The sequence below is a fragment of the Crocodylus porosus genome, unplaced genomic scaffold (genome assembly GCF_001723895.1).
Source record: "Crocodylus porosus isolate Cpor-Errol unplaced genomic scaffold, CroPor_comp1, whole genome shotgun sequence".
Classification (NCBI taxonomy): Eukaryota; Metazoa; Chordata; order Crocodylia; family Crocodylidae; genus Crocodylus; species Crocodylus porosus.
In genome coordinates this window covers 48685667-48707200 of record NW_017728947.1, presented here as the reverse complement: position 1 = coordinate 48707200, position 21534 = coordinate 48685667, and the positions used below count along the sequence as shown (strand labels likewise).

Genomic DNA, 21534 nt, shown 5'->3' with positions numbered 1-21534 from the left:
ACGGATGTGAAGGCTTAAATTAATGAATGTTTGCAAAGCTCATAAAAACATGTAACGTGCTAGCAACCAACTGCAACCAGCCCCCACCCCCACTGGAGTGAAAAGTAGAGCAAATGAGCTTTTCACATGGCATGTGGGTTGATTGGGGTGGGGGACAGGGAGGGAGAGCCCTCTCCAATCCATCCCACACAGCCTAAGGGATCAGCTCACCGACCGTAGTTGTAGTCAAGGGTCTCAGCTAACTACACACCATGTTAACTTTACAGCATGTTCTGTGGCGACTCCTGCCAGCCATACTCCTTCTGTGCCCCACTCACCTCTGGGCTATAGTCTCTCCACTCACTCTCACCCCATAAATACTGAAATATTTTTATACAAAATGAAACAGTTTCAACACCTGTGCCAGAGATACCAACCCCACAATGACCTATAGCCCAATGGCTAGGGCACTTCTCCTAGGAGTTTCTAGAGGCTCGAATCCATGTCAGCCCCTACAGATGACCCACCTATGGGCCTCTCACATCCCAGGGAAGCATCCTCACCATTAGAGTCAAATGAAAGGAAGGTATCATCACAAGAATCACCATACTCGTCTTCATCCTGGTTTCTGTTTGATTTTTGTTTTGTTTGGGGGCTTTGTTGTTGTTGTTTTTGCTTTTGCTTTACTCTAGCCCTTGGCTTTTACCAGTGACTGAATACAATTGATGTTTGGATTAAACATTTTCCATTTGACAAAACCCCAACTTTTAGGTTTGGGGCCAATCCAAAAGTCACCTCTTTGCAGGGCTCTCATTCTGCCAGTCTTTAATTGCCATTCTCTTTAGAAAACAGTGGTAGTGTAACACTATGCTGTCTGTCTTTCTCACTTGCTCAGTTCCCTGTGAGTACTTATTCTCTTGCATGCTGACTTTTGTGACTTAAATAAATTTTGCTCCTGTTAGCATTGCATAATGAATCATAAGCTTCAGATCACAGAGTATCACTAACAGTACTTTTCCAAGAAAGAACCCAACTGGAACTGCATGCTGGGCTCTGGAGAAGAACAAATCTCTTTGCTCTGTGGACATGCAGCTGCTATCACACAATAGGGTCCTAGTAGACACTACGGCTCTTAGGTGGTACCACAACACAAACAAAATAATTGTAATAAAACAAGAACAAAGAAGGTTTGCAAAGCTGAATGCTAGTAAAGCACACCTTTTCTCTCGCAAACTGAGTAATAAAGCTCCAATCACCAGGAAGACAAGCAGGTATTGCTTTAACTCAGTCTAGTTATATTGCTCTGTGGAGCATTGCTTCCACTCGGAAGCAAAAAGTCACCCACCTCCTTCCTTGCTGACTCCCAAACACCCCTTCAGCTCTTGCAGTGAAATAGATTTGTCCTTGTTGAGGTCACAGTAGTCGGTGAAGCGTCGAGCACATTTCTTGGGTTTGGCTTTCTTTTTCACGTAACGCTTGAAAGGCTTCAACTCCCGCTTGTTGATGTCATTGCTGCTGTTGTTGTCCAGCTGGCTGAAGTACCAGTGCACCACTCGCTCCTCTAGTGTGTGGCTGGGGTCTGGCTCGGAGAACCTGGAATTCAGAACACACAATCCCCCAAGCAAAAGGTGATGCTCTCATTAAAGTCTGCAAGTTGCTACTGTCTCACCATTACCCATTTGGCTTGCTGAGCATATGGGATTATCATACTCTGCCTCCCATGGCCAGAGGAGGCCGATTCCTGGGCAGTGAGGTTATTGCACAGGCAGGGTACAGGCAACAAGGGCTCTTTTGTCACCAGAGGTCCATGAAACTTCCTTTCTTCTAGAGTTAAGGTCCATAAATTAGGCCTATTTTGAACGAGGCATATATAATCTTTTGAAAAAGGAAAAGATTGGATTTTAACATGGGTGGGAGGTACTAGCAAAGCTCTAAAAGCCAATATTCTCTCGGCATCCACAGAGCAGGTGCAAGGGAAACATTTCCTGGACACTTCCTATTGGTCGTTGCGCCTCAGCCTGACCTTGCAGGGATCTCCTCCAACCCAGTCTCCATGGCCCATTCTTTCTTTGGTTTCCCCACTGGGACTTGATAACAAGGGGCATAATCAGTACCAAGTTTCACAATAGTTCCTGTTATACTAGGACCTGAATATTAGGAATGGGAACATATTTGCCTACCGCAAGATCCATTTATTGATTGTATGGAAAGGGTTTTGGCAGAATGTGACAATTTTGGTACATTTATTTACGTGATCTGACCCTTTATGTTGTACTTGCATGCTTTAATTGCTTTCACAATGCTGATTAAAGGCACCAAGATTAAAGGCTGCAACAGACAGATGACAAATCCATTCATAAGTAATAATAAGGAAATATACTGGTTTTGCCTCACTTCCAACCCATTCTATTAACAACTTGACTTGTACTACTGTGCTACTGCATTCCTGGAGGTAGATTAAAACTAAGATTTTAGCTTTCTCTTTCTGCACCTACCTCTCCCTCATGAATAAAGCTGACCCCTGAAAGTAGGTGATAGACAGCAACCAGACATGGGCTGCATGCTGTCATACTCATTGCTTCACCTCTGACTTACTGCTGGAAGACAACCTTGGGATGCACTGAGCAGATTCCAAAGAACCCAAATAGATCCTTTTTTAAGAGGAGGGGTGTCTACGTTCTTAAATCAGATCCCAAAGTAAGTTTCCAGCAGTCTGGTGCTGGGGGCAGATTAAACACTAACATTCAAGTTCTCTGTGGGTGGATCTTCCAAACCCATTTCAGATGCAGGTTCAGAGACCAGCGGCCTTCTCTATACCAGGGTATATTTTAAAATGGGTCAGGCTGCCATTTTCTTTGTTGGGCAGGTAGGAGGCAGATTGGAGAGCTACACTTCAAAACTTCCAGCCCAATCAACATCCCTTTAAGCAGGAGAGCCTCTTGTTAAAATAAATGAAAAACAGAACCCTACATTGATCTCTGCTTCAATCAAAACTATAAGTTTGCAAGACGGTGCAAAGGACAAGGCAAGGGTGGTCACAGGCATGCTTCTCAGGCAGCTTTACAAATAAGAACATATTTATAAAGATGGCCCGAGCCCAGCGACATCTGGAAGTCTGACATAATAAAGACAAACAAAACTTAAAACCTGGAGAGAGGAAAATAAACCACAAAGCCTATTTTGAAAAGTTTATTCGACACTTTCTTTTGCATTATTTAATTCTTGGGTGAGTTACAGACTGGCACCCAGAGTGACAGCAGCTGGTTGGTGTGTGCTAGAATGCACACCTGCAATGGGTGTGCTTGGCTTGGGTCTGGGAGCCAGAACACAAGCTGAACTGTTGGAGCCACCTACAGGCAAATGGAAAAGGGAACATGTTGCTTTGTAAAGGCAAGGCTCTCTGGATTTTTCAGAGCCCTGAAACCCTGCACAAGGAACAAGCCAACAGGGAAGGATGAAATGCACCCTGAACCATCTTGAGACTTGAGCTAGTGCAGCATTCTTTAACTGAGTCATTGGCATCTTTTTCCTTCTGGAAAGTTGCTGGCTAACAGCTGAGGCCTCGCTGATTCCCAGGGGCATGAAGTATGACTGGAGATGTGCTGTGTAAGAGGGGCTTTTTATGGGAATATGGAGTTGCGTTAAGATTTGGGACTGGAACAAGTACTATCCAGACTCCCCTCCTTCCAGCAAGATCCCTTTTATTACCCAACTGAATCCAACCCTTTCCCTTCTCTCTGCCCATTTCCCAATCTTTTCTTAAAGCCTAGGGCTATCAGGGATAAGGTGGATGGTGTCAGAAAAAGGAGAGTGGGGAGAACAAAGACACAGAAGTCAGAGCAGTGACTGAAGGGGTAAGTAGGAAATGAAATGTTCTCCGCTTGTTGGTGGGACAATTTATAGCACTCAGGTGCAGAGGTAGGGGCATGGGAATAATTTCACACTGCTCAGTGGATATAGCAAGTATGGTCAAGAAGCTGGGTGGAGGGAAGGGCAGGGGGAGGAAAGAAAAGAGAAGGAGAATTGAAATATTATCATCTTCAGCAGTTCTATAAAAAGGTACCAGGGATAGGAGTAGTCTTTAGAATTGTAAAGGTTAACATAAATGCACAAACCCATGCAGCTATGACAATCAAATACTAGTGTCCCAGCAAGCTCGGGTGGTTGTACCAAAGAAAACACAATTTCAGCATAGTAGCGGCAGAGGCAAAGCCAGAAGTAACTTAAACCTCGAAAGTAGAAAGAGAAGATGTAGTTTATAGTTTTTTTAGCCCTGCCTTGTGACTGTCTGTATAGTGCTGCACTTCCAGGAGGTGCTCACCTGTGGTTATTAACTGCAAAGATCAAGGCTAGTTTTAAGAAAAGCATGGAGCAGGAGAGAGGTCTGAGGGCACAAACATCCAGGGAAACACTGGATGCTACAATTTGTTTGCTATAACATTAAATACAGAGATCGGAATTGCGACACAGTACCCTCGTGTCAAGAAGCTCCTTCTGCATCCATGCAACAATATGCACATGCTTTCACATCATTTCTATGCTACCTTGTTCTGATGCTGTATTGTGAGGTAACATGACTATACTGCAACAGCTGGAATATATCTGAGGCTGTAACTGACCTTCAAGCATGAGACTTGCAGGACTCTGGACAGACTTGGAAATTTCCAAAGGAAGTCCATTCTACTGCCCCTGTAGTACCGCTATTTAAAATGATAAATTAATTAAAAGGACCTCAAACCAAAGCTTGAAGTCAAATGCCTTTACTGATCTGTCTTCTCCCTGATCCAATTCATACACAAATAGGAGAGACTGAGTGAGAGCAAAGTCAGCTGCTCATTATGTTGTTAGTGTCTCCCAGCATGACAGCATCTCCTGCTAACACCAACCACATGAAAGGCCCATTGGATTGCAGCCCTCTCGATGTGGTGCAGCAACAGCTCGGGCAAGACCAAACAAAAATAAGACTATATCAAAAACCAAAACCAGAAATATCAAGCATGTAGTCCAGGAGGAGTCCTCAGCCTTCTCTCGTTGGCCTCATTAGACCTGTATTTACTTTTCTTTTAACTGTGCTCTTTAAGGCTCTGTGGTAAAACACCCCAAGAGAGAGAGATGGCTAAGAATTTAGAGAAACAAAAATAAAACTTCAGCTGCCCCCTTACTCTCACCCACAATTAAGTCTTTCAAAGAAGTCTCTTAAGAGAGGGAGATGGATTTATGTCATAATTGTGGGGGCTAGAGGGGAAGAAGAGGTAAATTAGTAGATCTCACAGAAATCACATAGACTGGGCTAATACAAACAGAGTATACCTATCTACAGACTACAGTACAACATAGTGCAAGCTAGCTCAAGTACTGGAAGCAGCTTCACTGTGGCCATATAGGCTAATTCACCCAAGTCCAGACTTCCATGGCTAGACTGTTTTCCATACCTGACCTAGCAAGATATCTGTACTGTACTGCCAGACAGGGAACTGGGACTCCAAGGCTCCATACTCAGCTCTCCCATCAACTTCATCCACTACAGGGCACCATGCAAATCATTTTCCTTGGCAAGGCCTTAGCTTCTCTATCCACAAAATGGGAAGAGTGCTTCTCTCAGAAGTGGAATACTTAAATTTCTTAGCTTGCAAAATACTTGAAGATACCAGAGTGAAAGTGCAAAGTATTAGTTTAATGATCATTTTCATATTTCCATAGGCTGCTTTGATACTGTTGGGTGCAACTGGCACACAGGCAAGAAAGGCAAGAGGTTATGCAAGTACAGGCAGGTGTGTTTTAAGTGCATGTACTGAATTCTAAAGCACAGCAGGCAGAAGTGCCCTGAAAAGATTTCAAAAGGATGGATTTCCTGTGCACAACCCAAGACATTTTTAAGTTCCTGAGACCAAAAGTTGTCCTGCTACCAAGATGGAAAGTTAACATGGTTATGAGGAATAAAGATGAGGAGAACAACTACATTCATTTGCTGCAGGCAGGACTATATCTACACTGATTTACCCTGTGTGCAATCTTATATTCCACAGGATCACAGTGGATGTAAACCAGAGCACAGCATGCACCCCAGCAACTGCAAAGGGAGCATGTAACTAGTATATCAAAATCTGTGCCTAAAGTGACCAATCTCTTCTTTCCTACTCCTTCGCAGCTTCTCCAGCACCTCCAAAGATAGGCAGGACAGATGCACAGCATAACTACTGCATGGGTGGTGGTTAAATAAAGGCTTACTATGGTAATGTTAGCATAAGCCATGATCAAGAACAAATGCTCCTTCTTATCATCATGGAAAATCACATGCACACATGCACAAAAAGTAAAATTTAAAAGACGCGCACTTCAGAGTACATGGCCTATCCCTCACTGAAACCACTGGGAAACCTCACATTTTCTGAGTCAAGCTTTGTGCAGCAATGATAGCTGCTTAGGGTGGAAGGATGAGGCTAATTCAGCACCACAAAATTCAAGGATGGAAGGAGGAAAACAGTCTACAAATCAAAAACGAAAGGAAGTACTGCAGTCCTGTGCAAGCTGGGAGGAAGAAGTGGTAAGGAATGTAAGGCTGCTGATGGAGTTAGAGGAAGAACAATAAATTAACTTTACTTGGTTTTGCCCCTTCTAAGCGTGCACATTGCCATCAGAAGGTTTTCAAGATTAATCCCAGATCTTCTTCTGACCTAAGGAGATTTAGCAATGATGTTTGGTGGTGCTGGCAATGAACTGGCATGAGAGAAGCTAAAGAACTGAAAAGGATAGTCTTTGTCAGTCTGCCAGGTCCCAGGAGGGCTGCTGTCTAGGTATATGTCCGAAACATGGAGAAGGGTAGAGAACAAAGGATTTCAATAACCTGGACTGAAATTCATATGTGTCTCCTAATTTGCTTCTGTTTTTAGGTTGCCTTTTATTTTTCCCCATTGCAGTGTGCTTTTGTCCCAAACTTTGCAGCTGTAAGGGCAATGTATGGTTTGAATGAAGGAAGATTACTTGAAAAAAATTCTGAAAGGATAACATATTTGTTTTCTCAGTCTCCCTTTCCCCCTAGCAAAAGACCCAAGTTAACATCAAAATAAGCTGTGTTCAGACTAAACAAAGGAGTACTCCACTGTCAAAACTCATTAAGGAGACACATAATCCCTCCATAGTTAAAACTACCTTCCTGTTATCAACCCCGTTTTTACCCCTTCCCCAACTAATCTAAATCTCAACTGCTCTAACCTGAAATTTGACAAGCAACACAGTATTCTTATTACATTCTCTCTTGAAAAATATGGGATAAATCATTCAGGGAATTTAAAAGCTACTCCTCTTCCCCCTTCACTTTGCAAAGATCCTCTTCTCATGGGATTCTGTCTTACAACTAAGTAGGCTGGAATTTCCAAATGAGCATAAAGGGGACTTGGCATCCAACTTCTGGTGAAATTCAGTATGAATTGGACACTTAACTCTTGTGTGTCTTTGAAAAACCTCTTTAAAGTTAGAAATGTGCTGGAGGAGACGTGCCCTTTGGAGTGTGGCTTCTCTTTGCCTGCTTCAAACTCTTTGGCTGGAACAGGAAGGGGAACCCTCAAGGGCAATTTTTGTGAAGGACTCTCTGGGACTATAACACAGGGTATATCTGGCAATTTAAAGTGAAGGGACACAGCTGCTGTGCTGCATGATAAGGGAGGTATTGAAACGCTCTTAATACTAAAATTTCCCAGGATGTTATATGATCAGCAAAAATACTAGCAAGGGTACATACTTCAAATTAAAATTTGTTTTTGTAACTTAGTTCCTGCTGGAGAACTAAATAGACTGGAACCAAACACAGCCTTTTAGGACAGGTAATTCAGACAAAGACTCCCCCATAGCACCCCACGCTGATCTCTATTGCTATCTTAAATCTCAGATGGCATGGATGTGCCCGACCCTGAGGAAATTAACTATAGATTTAAACACACCTGAAAACTAACTGAACCCGTCAAAACAAAACACGACAGGCAGCCAAACCCTGCAACTTCTCTTGACGTGTCAGATTTTTTTCTGAATTACTTTGACTGCGTGTCTTTTCAATAAGACCACCCTGCTCTGCTTAACAACAACAAAAAAGGCTCAAATTCTTTGTAAATATATTTTAATTATCTCAGGAATGTATATTAACAAACCATGCCCAAGAGCTGCTACATTAGCTTGAAACTGAAAATGCACATTACCAGATTTTCTATTGTGAAAGTTTCAGTGTCGTCTATGTAGCTGCTTTGCACTTACGTGGACTAGCCAGAAGCAGGACGAAGGCACTTTCTAATCTTGCACTGCCGTAAAGCAGAAGCAACTTCACTGGAGTCAACAGCTTTGCACTTGTGTAAGCACAAGGCAAGCTCTAATGACTCACACATTGTTTTTTAAGCATGCCCTGTAAAAAGTCTTGTCAGGCTTTTTCTTTCATTGCCTGTACCCCTATAGAGTTACAGCACCTCACTGTGCCACAGCTGAAAGTGCTTGTGCATGCAGATGTGCTGTTTAGCACAATCATGCTTATTTCTCAAATGCTATTCTCCAGCTCCCTCCCCCAACCCTTATTTATATTTTCCCAACTCCAAAAATACCAACTAGGAAACTGAATGCAAAACCACACAAATGCTTTGCAGCCATAAAAATGAAAATGTGAACTGAAAAGATTTGAGGGGAAAAAAATATCCTTCTCTTATTCAGTCACAGACTTTCCAAGGCCACTCGGGACCACTGGGCCACAGGCCACAGAATTTCAGTCAGTTAGCCCTGCATTAAGCTCAATAATGCGTATTTGGTAGAAACAAGCCCACATCTCCCAGACAAGCATCAGCTCTTGGTAAGAAGGCATCAAGAGATGGAGAATCTACCACTTCCCTTGGTAATTTGTTCCACCGGTGAATCACTCTCAAACTGAGAACCTGGCATATGCTTTTAACATTGAACACAACTGAACCATGTAAATGCATCCAGTGTGCGCTTGTCCTGTCTCTCTGCTAGGTTAGAGAGCATTTAGTACCCCGTGTCCCACGCCCCCATACGATGTATTTATGCATGACAATCAAGTCATCTCTCCATCTTTTCTTTGTTAACAGATGGAGCTTCTAATGTCTCCTGCTACCAGTCATTTTTCTCCAGTGCTGAAGTCATTTGAGTGGCTCTTCTCTGCACCCGTCTCAAATGCTCACATTAGAACCACACAGAATATTCTAACCATCTATGACATGCCCAATGTACACATTGGGAAAATCCTCGCCCCGCCCTTCCCCCCAACCCCAGCTCCTACCCCACTACCCAGCTGGCTATACATCCAAAGACTAAACTAACTTTTTTTGCCATGGCGATGTATTGAGAATACTTATTCAGAACTAAGTCCTTTTCAGAGGCAATGCTTTCCAGAGTTGCAGTCCTTAGCTCTGCATTCTTTTTCCTTAGATGTCTGACTATATTGTATTTGACTATATAACTATATTGAAATGCAAGGGCCCTGAATTATCAAATGATCCAGAGTGCTCTATACAAGTGCTTTGTCTCCATTATTTTTTCACTGCAATCATCCACAAGTTTAACCAACAACGATGTGCTTTGTTATACTGTCTATATTTGCTCTAAGTATACAAAAGATCCACTTGCCCAAGCAACAAATACTTAAAAAACTAGTGTTTGCCAGATGAAAGTTTCAGAATTTTATGAGAGACTAAAAAAGGAAAGATAAGAATGGAAACTGTTGCGCAAGTTTACCTGTGATGCCTTTCTACTGCTATAGCTAAAGTGAATGGTGAAGATCATGCAATGTACTGAATTTGTGAGACCAGCCTTAGTTGACAGAAGGCCGGGGGGGAGGGGACACCAAAAACAAACATATGCTAAATTTTATCTTTTTCCTATTTTACGTGAACCTTCCCCCAACTTAATATTGGTCACAGAGGTGCAAGATGAACAAAATTTATTTTGGGGATAGTAGGAAGCTTATGATTCAATATCTCAAAGCAAATACTGAAAAAGATAAGGCTGGAAATGATCATTTTTGCTTTCTGGAAAGCTAGGAATGTCCCCTTCCTTCAGGATAAAGGTCAAGTGTCTAGCAGCCTGAGATTAAGCATGATTGAGAGAGTAGAACACTAAAAATGTCTAAATACTCTCTCAAAGGGTATCATTAGAATTTTTCTCCCCTTCAGAAGCCTGTAGAGCAGGGCTTACTGTACTCAGGCAGCTGTTGGACTTGGCAGACCAAAAGATAAAGCGAAAGCCATATCAACACATTTTTAAAAAGTCTAAGTTTCTTAGAGAAAGCTTTTTCTGCAAAATGGACAGCCCTGTGATGATGCAGTAGGAGGGAAAGGTTTGATACATGTTCTTTGGGGAGGGCCAGAGAGTAATCAATGCACACAGAGGGTTTATGCCAGAGCCTTTTTTTGCAGTTAATTCTGGCTGAGGACAGGCAGGTGGTGGATTTCTTTGCCTCACACAGGACTGGCTGCTGAAAGGTTTCTATTCCCCTTGCACACTGGCTGCTGACATTGTAGCTTAAAATAAATCAACATGAAAACTGTGCAAAGAGCAACGCAGTGAAGGATTTTGCCAGAAAGGGCCTTACTGAACACTCAGACGCACACAATACTTTGGAGACTTAGGAAAGAACATGCTGAGTTTTCAGAAGTGTTGGTTGGTCCATATGGACCTCTCCCCTTGTCCTAATGTCTCTACAATACAAATTAAACATTATTGTACTGATTACATTGGCACAGTGATTGAAATCCCACTAGGCATGCCAAATAAATATCAGATGCTCTCAAGGGCTTGCTTTCACCCCTACCCACTGTATCTGAACCATGTAAATGCACAGAATTGACACAGGAATGCTTGTGTTTGGGGAAGAAGCAATGTGTTTCCCACTCTTGGGACATTTTTTTCATTCTGTTTGTATGCACATGGATATGGCTAGACATACTAATTCCTCAACAGCTCACAGGGCATTCCACTCAACTGCAGAAAAACAGGACTTCTAGCCCAAAGCCTGCTTGAGGCAGGAACATCCTTGTTTAATCCAACCCAACCAAGCAGTTCTAAGTGTTTAGTCACCAAGGTGATATCCTAGGTATAAATACTAAGTTAAGAGAGAAACTGTCTTGCAAGACTCCGTGCTGAAAATAATAAGGCACAAGCCGTAACCCTCAGAAATAGTTATGTTGAACTATTAAAGATGGCACTGTTTCCTTCTAAATATGGGAAGTAAAAGACTGCATGGTGGCCCTCCAATAAAGGTATACTAGTGTAACAGTTCTATATACCATGAGGTTTTTCCCTCAAACAGCATGGGGGGGAGCCCATTGTCTTACATTCACATACAGATAAACTGCATTAAATACATGGTCTATCACTAAACCGCTACCAAAAGCAGCATATACTCAGTAATGGAAACCAATGATGAAATTGATTAAATACAACCAACACTGAGCATGAGCATAAAATACATCACTCATACTGGGCAAACATACTAGCCACAAGGCTAGGTTAGTGCCGCCTCTCTGAATAAGACATATAGCAATACCCACTGAGCAGCTTCCCCTTATTGCCGACTTTTTCAAGTCATGATGAGCCACTACATTGAATGCATTTTGATTTATTCTTCATTCCCACAGCTGAGCTGTACCTTTCTTTCCCATGTCAATGATTCCTGTTTCTTCACCAGCCTTAAATGTCTGGCAAATATCACCAAATGGGGCCCCAAACAGTTCACCCAGAATCCCTCTGTTGCCCCCTCTCTCAGTCTGTTATATACACTTAGTGTGGTCCCACTCTCCATGAGCTGAAGCTGGACCAGATTGCCCTGAGCCTTATCTCCACGCAATTTTTTGGAGGATCCCAGGCAGAGACAACCATAGCAGTGTGGGGCCCAGGGCAAATCAGCCTGTGCGGGGCCCAGATGTAGTGGCGGTCGGCAAGGGGGAGGGGGATGGCGAGTGGTTGGATGCGAACCCGGCCTGGCTCTGTGGGTCTCTCCAAAGTGTGGGGCCTGGGGCAGTAGCCCCGGCTCTGATCCCATGACTTAAGTCAAGAACAGCTGGTTCCAATCATGAGTGGGGGAGATATTTAGCACATGGGTCCTATATGGGGAGGTATCTAGAGTACACACATGTAATAAGCAATGCTGAGTTGTAGGGTCATCATGTCTTGAAACGCTATATGGCAAATCATGAGCCTTTTGGTTTTGGATTAATATCATGCAGTTCATACTATATGTAGGGGAAATACCATGACCATGATGGTGGCAGGGGAGATACCTTGACTGAGGTAAATGGCACTGTGTAGTAGAGCGTTGTACCCTTGTCTGCTTGCGGACAGGACTCCTTACAAGAGCCTCCATAGTTAGTTTCCCACTAGCCAGCTTCCAGTGGGAGGATCTTGGCTACATGCTGACTTTATGGAAATGGGAGATTCCTGCCTAACTTGCTCCTGTGGCCACCTGGCTGAGAGCAAGCCAAACTCAAGGACATCCAAACCCCAAGCTTTCAGGCTTGGGCCTGCACGTAGGATGCCCGCCAAAGGATTTGGAAAGATCTGAAGCCTCAGGCAGGGGTGGAGGATTTTTGCCAGTAGTATGGCCACATTTGGTTCTTGAATGACTCACGGATTTGGAATTGATTTGGCTGATTTGACTTGGAACATGAAAAATTTTCCTTAAAAAGAAAAATATGTAAAATAGGTACAAAAGTGCTGCTTATGTGTGTTTATGGAGAACTTGTGCAGCGTATTGGACAGCAGCGTCTGACATGTAAGTCTGTGGGACGGAAGGGGCATGAGGGGGCAGATAGAGGCCCCCCACGGTGAGGGAGGGAGTGGGGCTGGGGCAGGGGCTGACGCTGTCCAGCTGGGGTGGGGTGGGGCATGGGATTGAGCTGCGGGCAGCTTGTCTGGAGAATTGAGGTGGGAGGGGCTCCCACCACTGCGTGCACCCCTGTGGGAGGCATGGGGGAACATGTGCCCTCAGGATCTGTGCACAGAACAAGTGTGTGCTGCCTGCTGTGGGCTGGGGCTGGGGGTATGCCAGCCTCTTCCCAGTGGGGAGTGGGGAGGGGAGCTGGGCCAGAGCTGTGCTTGGGGCAGGTGGTGGTGGTAGCACTGGGAGCTACAGTAAATTCTGGGGTGGCTATAGCCACCCTGTAGCCCCCCCACTCCCAGTGCCACCTGCCCCACCCCACCCCACCCCACCCAGCCCAGCCCTCCATCAGGAAGAGGCCAACGCAGCCTCTGGCCCTCACCCTGTGCACAGATCCAGGGGGCACATGCCCCCTATACCTCCTCCAGGGTGTGTGCAGTGGCAGAAGCCACCACCCCTCTCCATGCCTCCTGGACGAGCTGCCCGGCTTTGTCTGTGTCCCACTCCACCCCAGCTGTGCAGTGCCTGCCTATGCCCCAGCCCCATTCCCTCCTTTACTGTGGGGGCCTCAATCTGCACCCCACACCTCTTCCCTCCCCCAAGCCCTTTTCTACCCTAAACAGACTTAATAGTTGGACACTGCTCTCCAAGCTGCTGGGCTGCATATTGGAATTGCATCAGTATCTGCCGATATGACTGGTTAATAATCTGTATCAACCCAAAAATCTTTATTAGTGCACGCGTAAAATGTATACATTTTCCATATATAGAATCTAATTATTGGGGAGTCATCTTCTATTCAAGTGAATACAGTAACACACACACACACACATCTTTTGTGTGCATACCTCTAAGCAGTCCGACACGTCCACCTCTGCTGGAATTAAACACCCTGGTGTAATCCCACAGATCATAACCAAGCCAACAACAGTAATCCTTTGGTTTTCTATAAACACCTTTTATGCCAAGGCCTTGCAAACATTAGTACCTTAAATCTGCACAACATTCCTGAGAACGAGGTCAGAGTTCTCCCACTTCGTAAATGGAAAACCCCTGCTTTTTACCCATGGCAAGTTTAAGGGTGGTCTCGACATTACAGACATAGCTCCTTACAGTTGTGGGTGGGGGTTTGAAGTGGTGATTTGGAAGATTCCTTTGGTTTGCGATTGCCTGTGAATATAGAGGGCCGTACTCAAGAGCCCAGGAGACCCCTTCCATCCCCACGTTCCTTAGGCCCTTGGCAGATACTACACTTAAGACTTAATTAGTTTGCTACTCACACCTTAAAGAGTAACCCAGCCATATGTTCAAGCAATTAAAAAAGGGAAACCAGCCAAAAAATATCACACAAAAAATGTGTAATTTTGGGGGAGCTGCTTTCTATAGCATGTTAAATTGAACATGTGGCAAGGCTAGGACTGCACTGGGGCTTGAATTAGCCCTTGTGTGGTCCATGCCAGCTGATAATCAACTGATCATCAGTGGGTTCAGGGACATCAGTGGGGCCAGTGAAAGCCAGCCAGCAATCACTGATTGTCAAACACCTGCCTTTCAACTTGCTGGCATCAGGGAACCCTCTGACTGTGACTTCGGGTCCTTTCTGAGCTGGGAAGTAGGTACAACTGGGATCTAATCCCTGAACTCAAAACTGAGGCATGGAAGGAGGGGTGACTGTCAGGACTCAGGGAGCAGATTCACCATGCCTTTAAATGAACGTCTGTCAGTGGCCTAAGAGACTTGCTTGAACTCTTGCAGAGAATCTGTAGCACAGCTGGAAATGGGCAAGCCTGACAGGTCACAACTCAGGAATCAGAACCCAAATGCTCATTTAAAAAACAAACAAACAAAAAAACCTTTTAGAAGGACTATACTATATTTTCTGAACTCCCATCTGCCCCAACACTCATGCAGCTGTTACAGCATTGCCAGCTTTCCCCAGCGTACAGACCACTATTGATTCAGACCAAGTTGCAGGAGACTGCTGGCTGCATGATGCTGCAGGTTCCTCCAGCTTCTCCCTGAATCCTGAAATGTCCTCTTGGCTCTTAAGCAGGTAAAAAGGAGCTCTGCCTGCCTCCTGCTGCAGGTTTCATTGGCTGTGGACAGGCCAGGAAGAAAAGCAGGCATGCAATCAAAGACGGCTTCATCCCCAGGCAAAGTGAAATGTGCAAGACATTTCTCCCCTCATTGCCACACTTGCTCCAACTGAAATCACCAGACACCACAACACTGAGAAGACAAGAATGCAGATTCCCACTCCCCTGTTGTAGCTGCTGGGCTATGGCACCTCCCTAAGCTCATGTGAATGTTACTATGCCTCTCTTCATGCACCAAGGGACAAAACAAATAAGGAACTTCCTGGTGCTCAGCTCTCATTTCACATGGCTGGTGGGATGTGCTAATCCTTGCAGTGAGACAGCTTCCAGAGCACAAGTGGTTGGAGTTACCATGCAGAATACAGTAGATTTGCACCTTATTAATTAACTAGAGAGAGGTATATAGCATAAAGTTTCATAAGCTAACCTCATCAGATGCTGTGAAAATACAGAGTTTGGCATTATGGCACTGGTTTCTCAAGCGCCAATCCAACAGTTAGACTGACTGCAGGTTGGAGCAAGAACCCTTTCTCACCTCACACACATTCAGATGTCTACAGATATCCTGGCTGTGATAAGCTTGAACGCTCTCCAGACTCACCTTCCACCCCCAGCAGGTGCTGCTGAGTTAATGGCCTGTACCATGTCTGTAGTGAGCGCATCCAGTAAGCTGGTAATAAATTCTACTTTCTTTCCTTCTGGACAGCCTGTACAAAGGAAAGAGAAAGTTTAATTTAGGAACAGAGAATCAGTCTCCTATCCTGATTCAGAGAGGATAAGGTACAATCTATGTTTGTAAGGTTTAATACAGCACTCCACCATCGTAACTCAAACCTCTCCAAGCAGAAGAACCCATGGGCAGCTTCTAAAATCAAGTCTCTGTCCACCAGCTTTTTGTAAAAGAAAAAGCAGAGGATCACTACTATCTTGAATGGTCAATTGAGTGCTTCAGACTTCTTTCATGACAACTTTGAGGATGAAAGGCAGACACAAGAGGTGCAGATCCTCAGAAGTGCTCAGCATCCAGCAAGTCCCACTCTAACAATCATGGCTAATTTTTCAGAAAAACAATATTCTACACTCCTCTGAAAACCTGGTCACTGATGTTCATGTCTAAATGGAAGACTAATTCTTTTGAAAAATGGCCCATAATGATCATTATGGCCAGACCTCCAGGCCACATGTACCCTCTCCTCCCGATACACGGTTAGAATGCCTGCCAGTAACTAAAGCAACAGTCTAGGGCAATGGTTACCAAACTTTTGTGGACTAAGAGACCATTATCAACCCTCAAAATTTTTTGTGAACCCTTATCATGAAATTTGAATTAAAAAGGAAAGAGATCAGGGAAGTGTGATCTGTGGACAACTTACCTGCCCCCCATAGACCACCAGTGGTCTTCAGACTGTAGTTTGGGTACTACTGGTGTACGGGTACAGTATTTGTTAAGCAGCACTTCCTGTGGAGGTAGCACTTGAGAAATGTCTGATATTGAGAACTCTGGAGACAGAAACCCCATCTCTACCCACAGGATGGGGGAAACAGGCAGGCTGCACAAACTTCTGCAGCATTAACCCACCTATGTGCTTCAGCTCTTCTCCACACCGTTCAGGGGAACAAGGAATCAAGTCCCATGCTCCTTCAGCTGCACTTGCTGAAGAGATGGGAGACTACTGCCAATCCAAGGATGATTTTGTGATGTGTTTTGAGAACTGAACTTTGCCTGCCATGAACCAGCTGCAAACAGGAACTACAAACAGCTACTAAAAGGCACTACCTTCAGCTGCTGCAGGCCCAGGCAGATTTAAAATGGGGATCTAACAATGAATGACCTATATATTAGGGCTATGCAAAATTTTGGCAGCCGTTTCATTTACTTTCAGATTTGGACATTTCAATGGTTGAAACACCAAATCTGAAATGAAATGCAGGGCTCTGAAACAGCTCCGAAACAAAATGGGCCATCTGAAATGTTTTGGAAATTTTCCATAATGGTTTCAGATGTTTCCAATATTTTGGAGCCATTTCAGAGGTGGGCTTGCAGGCAAAGGGGCAGAGGAAGGGCTGGTCTGGTATTGACATCTGTAACTGGCCAGTGACAACAATCTGTCCCTGAGGTTCCTTTCAACCTCAGTGCTGGGGGGTCAAACTGGGGGCTGTGGACTTAAACTGGGAGCTGTGGAAATGTTCAAGCCCCAGTTCCCAGTTCAATTCCCCATCTCCCTGATCTTTCCCCCAGCTCTCTGATCGTTTCCCCCAGCTCTTCCCTGCGGGGGGAAGGGGCAAGCCCCCAGATGATGCAGGATCACAGCAAGCTGCCATTGTCAGCTGGTGATGGTGGTGGCTCTGGGCTATTTCCCCAGCCAGCAGCAGCAGCCTGCTGAAAGCCTGAGCAGATCCGGGGCCCATGTCCCCCAGCAAGAGCTGGGAGAATAATCAGAGAGGTGGGGATCGAACCGGGAGCTCCAGCTGATTGCTGGAGCTGCCCCAGGTCCCGGACAGTGCATGAATCACTGTCCTTTCAAACTATCGAATACAAAACTAAATTAAACACAGCCATTTTGGACAGCCCTACTATATGCATTTCCATTACTGGGTTCCTGAGCCTTCCAGTAGGTATTTTAACTAAGTTGCCTTTTGAACAATGTTGTCCCTGAGATAGTAAGTTTAAAAATTACAAATGAGGAAGTTTTCTTTCACACAAGGTGCAATTAAAGTGTGGAATTCAATGCCAGAGTCTATTGAAGTTAACAGTTTAACCAGATTCAAAAGGGATTGGACAAATACTTGGAGGAAAGGTGCATCAGCAGCTTTTGAAAATGGGATTTTAGGGTACAGCCTCAGAATCAGAACTTCTTAGATCGTGAATGCTGGAGGCTGCAAGTGGGAGAGGAACTGTGGGAAAAGCCCTGGTCATAACCTGTTCACTCTTCCTTTCAGCACCCATCCCGTGCCACGGTGTGATATGGGATACTGGGCAGGATGGACCTATGGTCTGACGTAGTAAAAAGCAGTTCTTATATGTTCTTGTGGGGTCTGGCCAGAGAGGTAGATCTTCATTCTCCTGCTGTTGACTAGGTGATGTATGCAGCTTCCTCACCACTCTTTTATTCTCCTGACCATTTAAGCTCCCTTGTGCGTAAAGAGGAAGTGAGCAATATAAATACTCAATTTAATTCCACAATATTGTAACAATGATTTTTAGCCACTTAAAGAGGCACATGGATTCTCAGCTAGTCCCACCTACCTCCAGAACCACCTGTGTTTTTTTCCTGAACACTTTTTGTTCCCCACTATCTCCCTTACTTCCCATCTCACTAGGTGATCATTCTGATGGTCAGGAATTGCCACTAAACCACTTTCTTCCCTCTGTGCCCAAACCAACCATTTACAACTGATTGCTGGCATGATTAAGGTAATTGGTGCCAGGAAGGCAGCCTACCCTTAGCAATGAGCACCAGCATCAACACTTTCTGCCTTTCCCAGACAAACAGACAGGCACACACACCCTCAGGGCAGAGGTCCAGAAACTTACCACAATCCCCTTGACAGCTGAAAGTGACTTGCAAATTACTATGACAAAATCCTCTCCTTTGCAGAAATACAGGCACAGTTTCCTGCAATATCCAACCTATAGGGAGCAGTCACTTGGCCTGTCTCTGTACTATGTGTATTGCACACATGCATACCCCTCTGTACTTGTTTGGCACGCAGTCCAGAAAATGTCAGCATTGTAAAGGGTAAGCTGCTGTTGCAGCCAGAGTACACCACTCACTTAAAAGAGCTTTTTGTTGCAGTAATGAGAAGGTTGAAAAAACCATTTGCTAGAAGTCATCTCCCAGGGGTCTCAGCATCCCGCCGTCTGCTGGAGTTAGCAGCTTGCTATTCGCTGTGTGCAAGCAACACTTTCCTTCCTTCTTCCTCCTGGCTCTTCTGGAAGCAGCTATGGCTCAGTTTGTCTAGAGGGATTTGTGCATACATCTCTCTCACCTTGGCATCTGAAGGGTTGTTTATCTCAGGGCAGGGAGGAAAATGCCAGCAGTAATGAAGATTTGGAAGGGTGAAGGGCCCCTTGGACAATCTAAATGAAAAAGGGCATTCTCTCGGGCAATTGAGAGTAATTGAGGGGTAGGAGGGGGGAAACAGTTTTCCATTTGGGTTGACACTATTATCCAGCTGGGGGTAGCAAGCAGGAATAGGAAGGTAACAGGGAATACTGCATGGCTCTCCTATCTCTTCTGCACTCCTGTTGTTTGGATCACTAGTGACCCATCATGTCCAAACCGGCCAATTCACAGATGATTAAAGCCTCCAGGCTGAATCAGAGGGAGTTGGTCACAAGAGAATGAGAACTGTAAGTTCTCAAACAGTCAGCAGCTGGAGCCAGTCTCCTGAGCAGCAGGGACAGTAATCATTGGCCCTCTGTGGCAGCCATCAGGTCAGGAGGAAGGAGGGGTGAACAGTGGAGGAAGCACATCAGCACAATCTGCAGCTGGAATCAGCTCTCAGCCCTGCCACACTATGCAGTCTTCTCCCTAGTAGTGCAGATTCTGCTCCTTGTTCAGCTGCACTGCACACTCAGACACTACTCCCAGGATGAGGCCCAGCAGTTGCACTTGGAAGGATGGGGAAGACAGAGGAAGAAGAAGTTCTTTTCTTCCCCAAGGATCAGAGAGAGGGACCCAGGGAGGGAGCCCAGGTTGGTAGGGAGAAAGTGTGCAGAGGCTAAGGCCACTACTGTTTTTATTGAAAGAATGTGTAGGAGGATGAGGCAGGCCCCCAGGTACTGGACTCTTCATAGATACCAGCCTGATCCACTGCCTCCAGCCTGTTTGCTCAAATGGGAGGGAGAACAAGGATTGGTTCCTGAGGAACTAGGCACCAACTCTGCTCCTTAGAAGGAGCAGGGGAAAAGGGCAGAAACCAGAGCATCAGCAGCTGGAGACTCACTCTCACTCCAGTACAGCAGCTTTCGTCCCCTGATCTCAAATGGGAGGGTGCCATTTTACACATACTCCTTCCCCAAAAGGTTATATTCAATTGTCATCCTCTTTGTCAAAAGGGGGGGCATTCTGAGTGTAAAGTGTTATGGGTTAAGCTAAAACTAGTTGAAATTGGTGGTTATAACAACTGCCCTCATCTGAGAAAACATAAAAAAAACCACTTGAGATTTTTTTGGAACCAGACAGCTGAAACTATGGTAGCCTCCATCCAAAACACAGGCACACAACACCACCTAAAACAAAAGCACATTTGGCCAGAGGTAGTTCTTTGGGTACAGTTTTAACATAAGTGTGTGAGGACAGAAATAAACCACCACAAAAAACAGTGACAGAGGAGGAATGGAAAAGCCAATGCCTTATCCAAACAAGCAGCTGACCTCAGAAAAATCCAGAGAAAGCACCAGGAAGTGTCAGCAACAGGTAGGTCTCCTCTTTGTTTCCTTGCTCAGGGAAGCAGGGACTTTTTGGTAAACAAACAGATTTGGCAGAGACACATGGCTCCAATCAACAATTTCTCTTCTGAATAGAAACAACTTGCAAGACCCCAGCTTTTGGCTAGTCACTTGAGTCCAAAAGAAAAGGTAGTAGTGGAGATGTGAGGTTCTAAGATTAAGTGGCCAGAAGCAACTTCAAACCAAGCCAAGCCAAGGAGAAAGCAACAATGGGGGGAAACAGAGTTCCAGCTAAGCTATTCTGAACAGCCAGCTTTGGTCAAGGGTTGGGGTTGGCATTCTTTGTTTGCATTAGTAGTGTCATCTGCTATGTGCTAGTTATGTCCCCCAAATAGCCAAAAGACAAAATCTCAGTGCTGCAGCTGTGAAAGTGTCCATGACTAGAAAGAAATGGGTCTGTCCTTACAGTAGTTAAAAAAGAGCTCCACTGCTTCTCTGAGTCACTTTGGGAAGGCAATATATTACCCTCTCACTACAATTTCTCTTTCACAGATTTTTCACAATGAAATTTTTCTTTTCCTAGATGGCAGATATGTTTGGCAGGGATGGGAAGGAAAGTGACAAGTCAGCCCAGGGAAATCTCATGGTTTTCTAGTCCCCACTGAAAACTGATATTGCCACTAAGCTTAACGGTAGTGGGAGAAGTGATCCGTCCATAGAGAAAGTCAAACATTTTTCTGGAACAGATACTAAAAGAATAAGAAACCCAACATAATCAAAAACAAAACTCATGGTAAAAAGCACCCGCATGATGTATGCTCTTTTAAACAATGGCCTTGACTTGAAATTCTGTTGGGAGGGGGGAAGTGGGAGGAGGAGAGACACTGACCTGGAAGCTCCCTGTCCTTAAATGGGTCATCAGCCTCTGTGCTCTTTGATCTGGCATCACTTTCACACACTGGGGTTTCATAGCTGGAAAAAGAAGAGGGCAGAGATCTTCAATAATTTTCAGTAGTTAGTGAACTTTGCAGTTTTACATTATCAGCTCAGTGTAGAGGAAACAAAAAGAAATGAGTCTGCATGAGAAAAGTTCAGAATGCATGAAGACAAAGATGATCATAATAAGAAGACATGAGCACCTGCACCTACAGGAATTAACATTAATGTGACCGTGCCCTCTATCAACAGCTCCTTCTCTT

At 44.7% G+C, this 21534-nt stretch overlaps 1 protein-coding gene across 1 annotated transcript in view; it reads right to left on the bottom strand.

Moving 5' to 3' along the window:
* Positions 1 to 21534, bottom strand: part of SMOC1 (SPARC related modular calcium binding 1) — a 119871-nt gene that overhangs the window by 12019 nt on the left and 86318 nt on the right. The window contains exons 9-11 of the mRNA XM_019551034.1: positions 21225 to 21307; positions 15542 to 15647; positions 1325 to 1572 (exon numbers count right to left, since the gene is read on the bottom strand). Coding sequence (XP_019406579.1) covers positions 1325 to 1572; positions 15542 to 15647; positions 21225 to 21307 — 437 coding nt within the window. The remainder of the gene's footprint in view (positions 1 to 1324; positions 1573 to 15541; positions 15648 to 21224; positions 21308 to 21534) is intronic.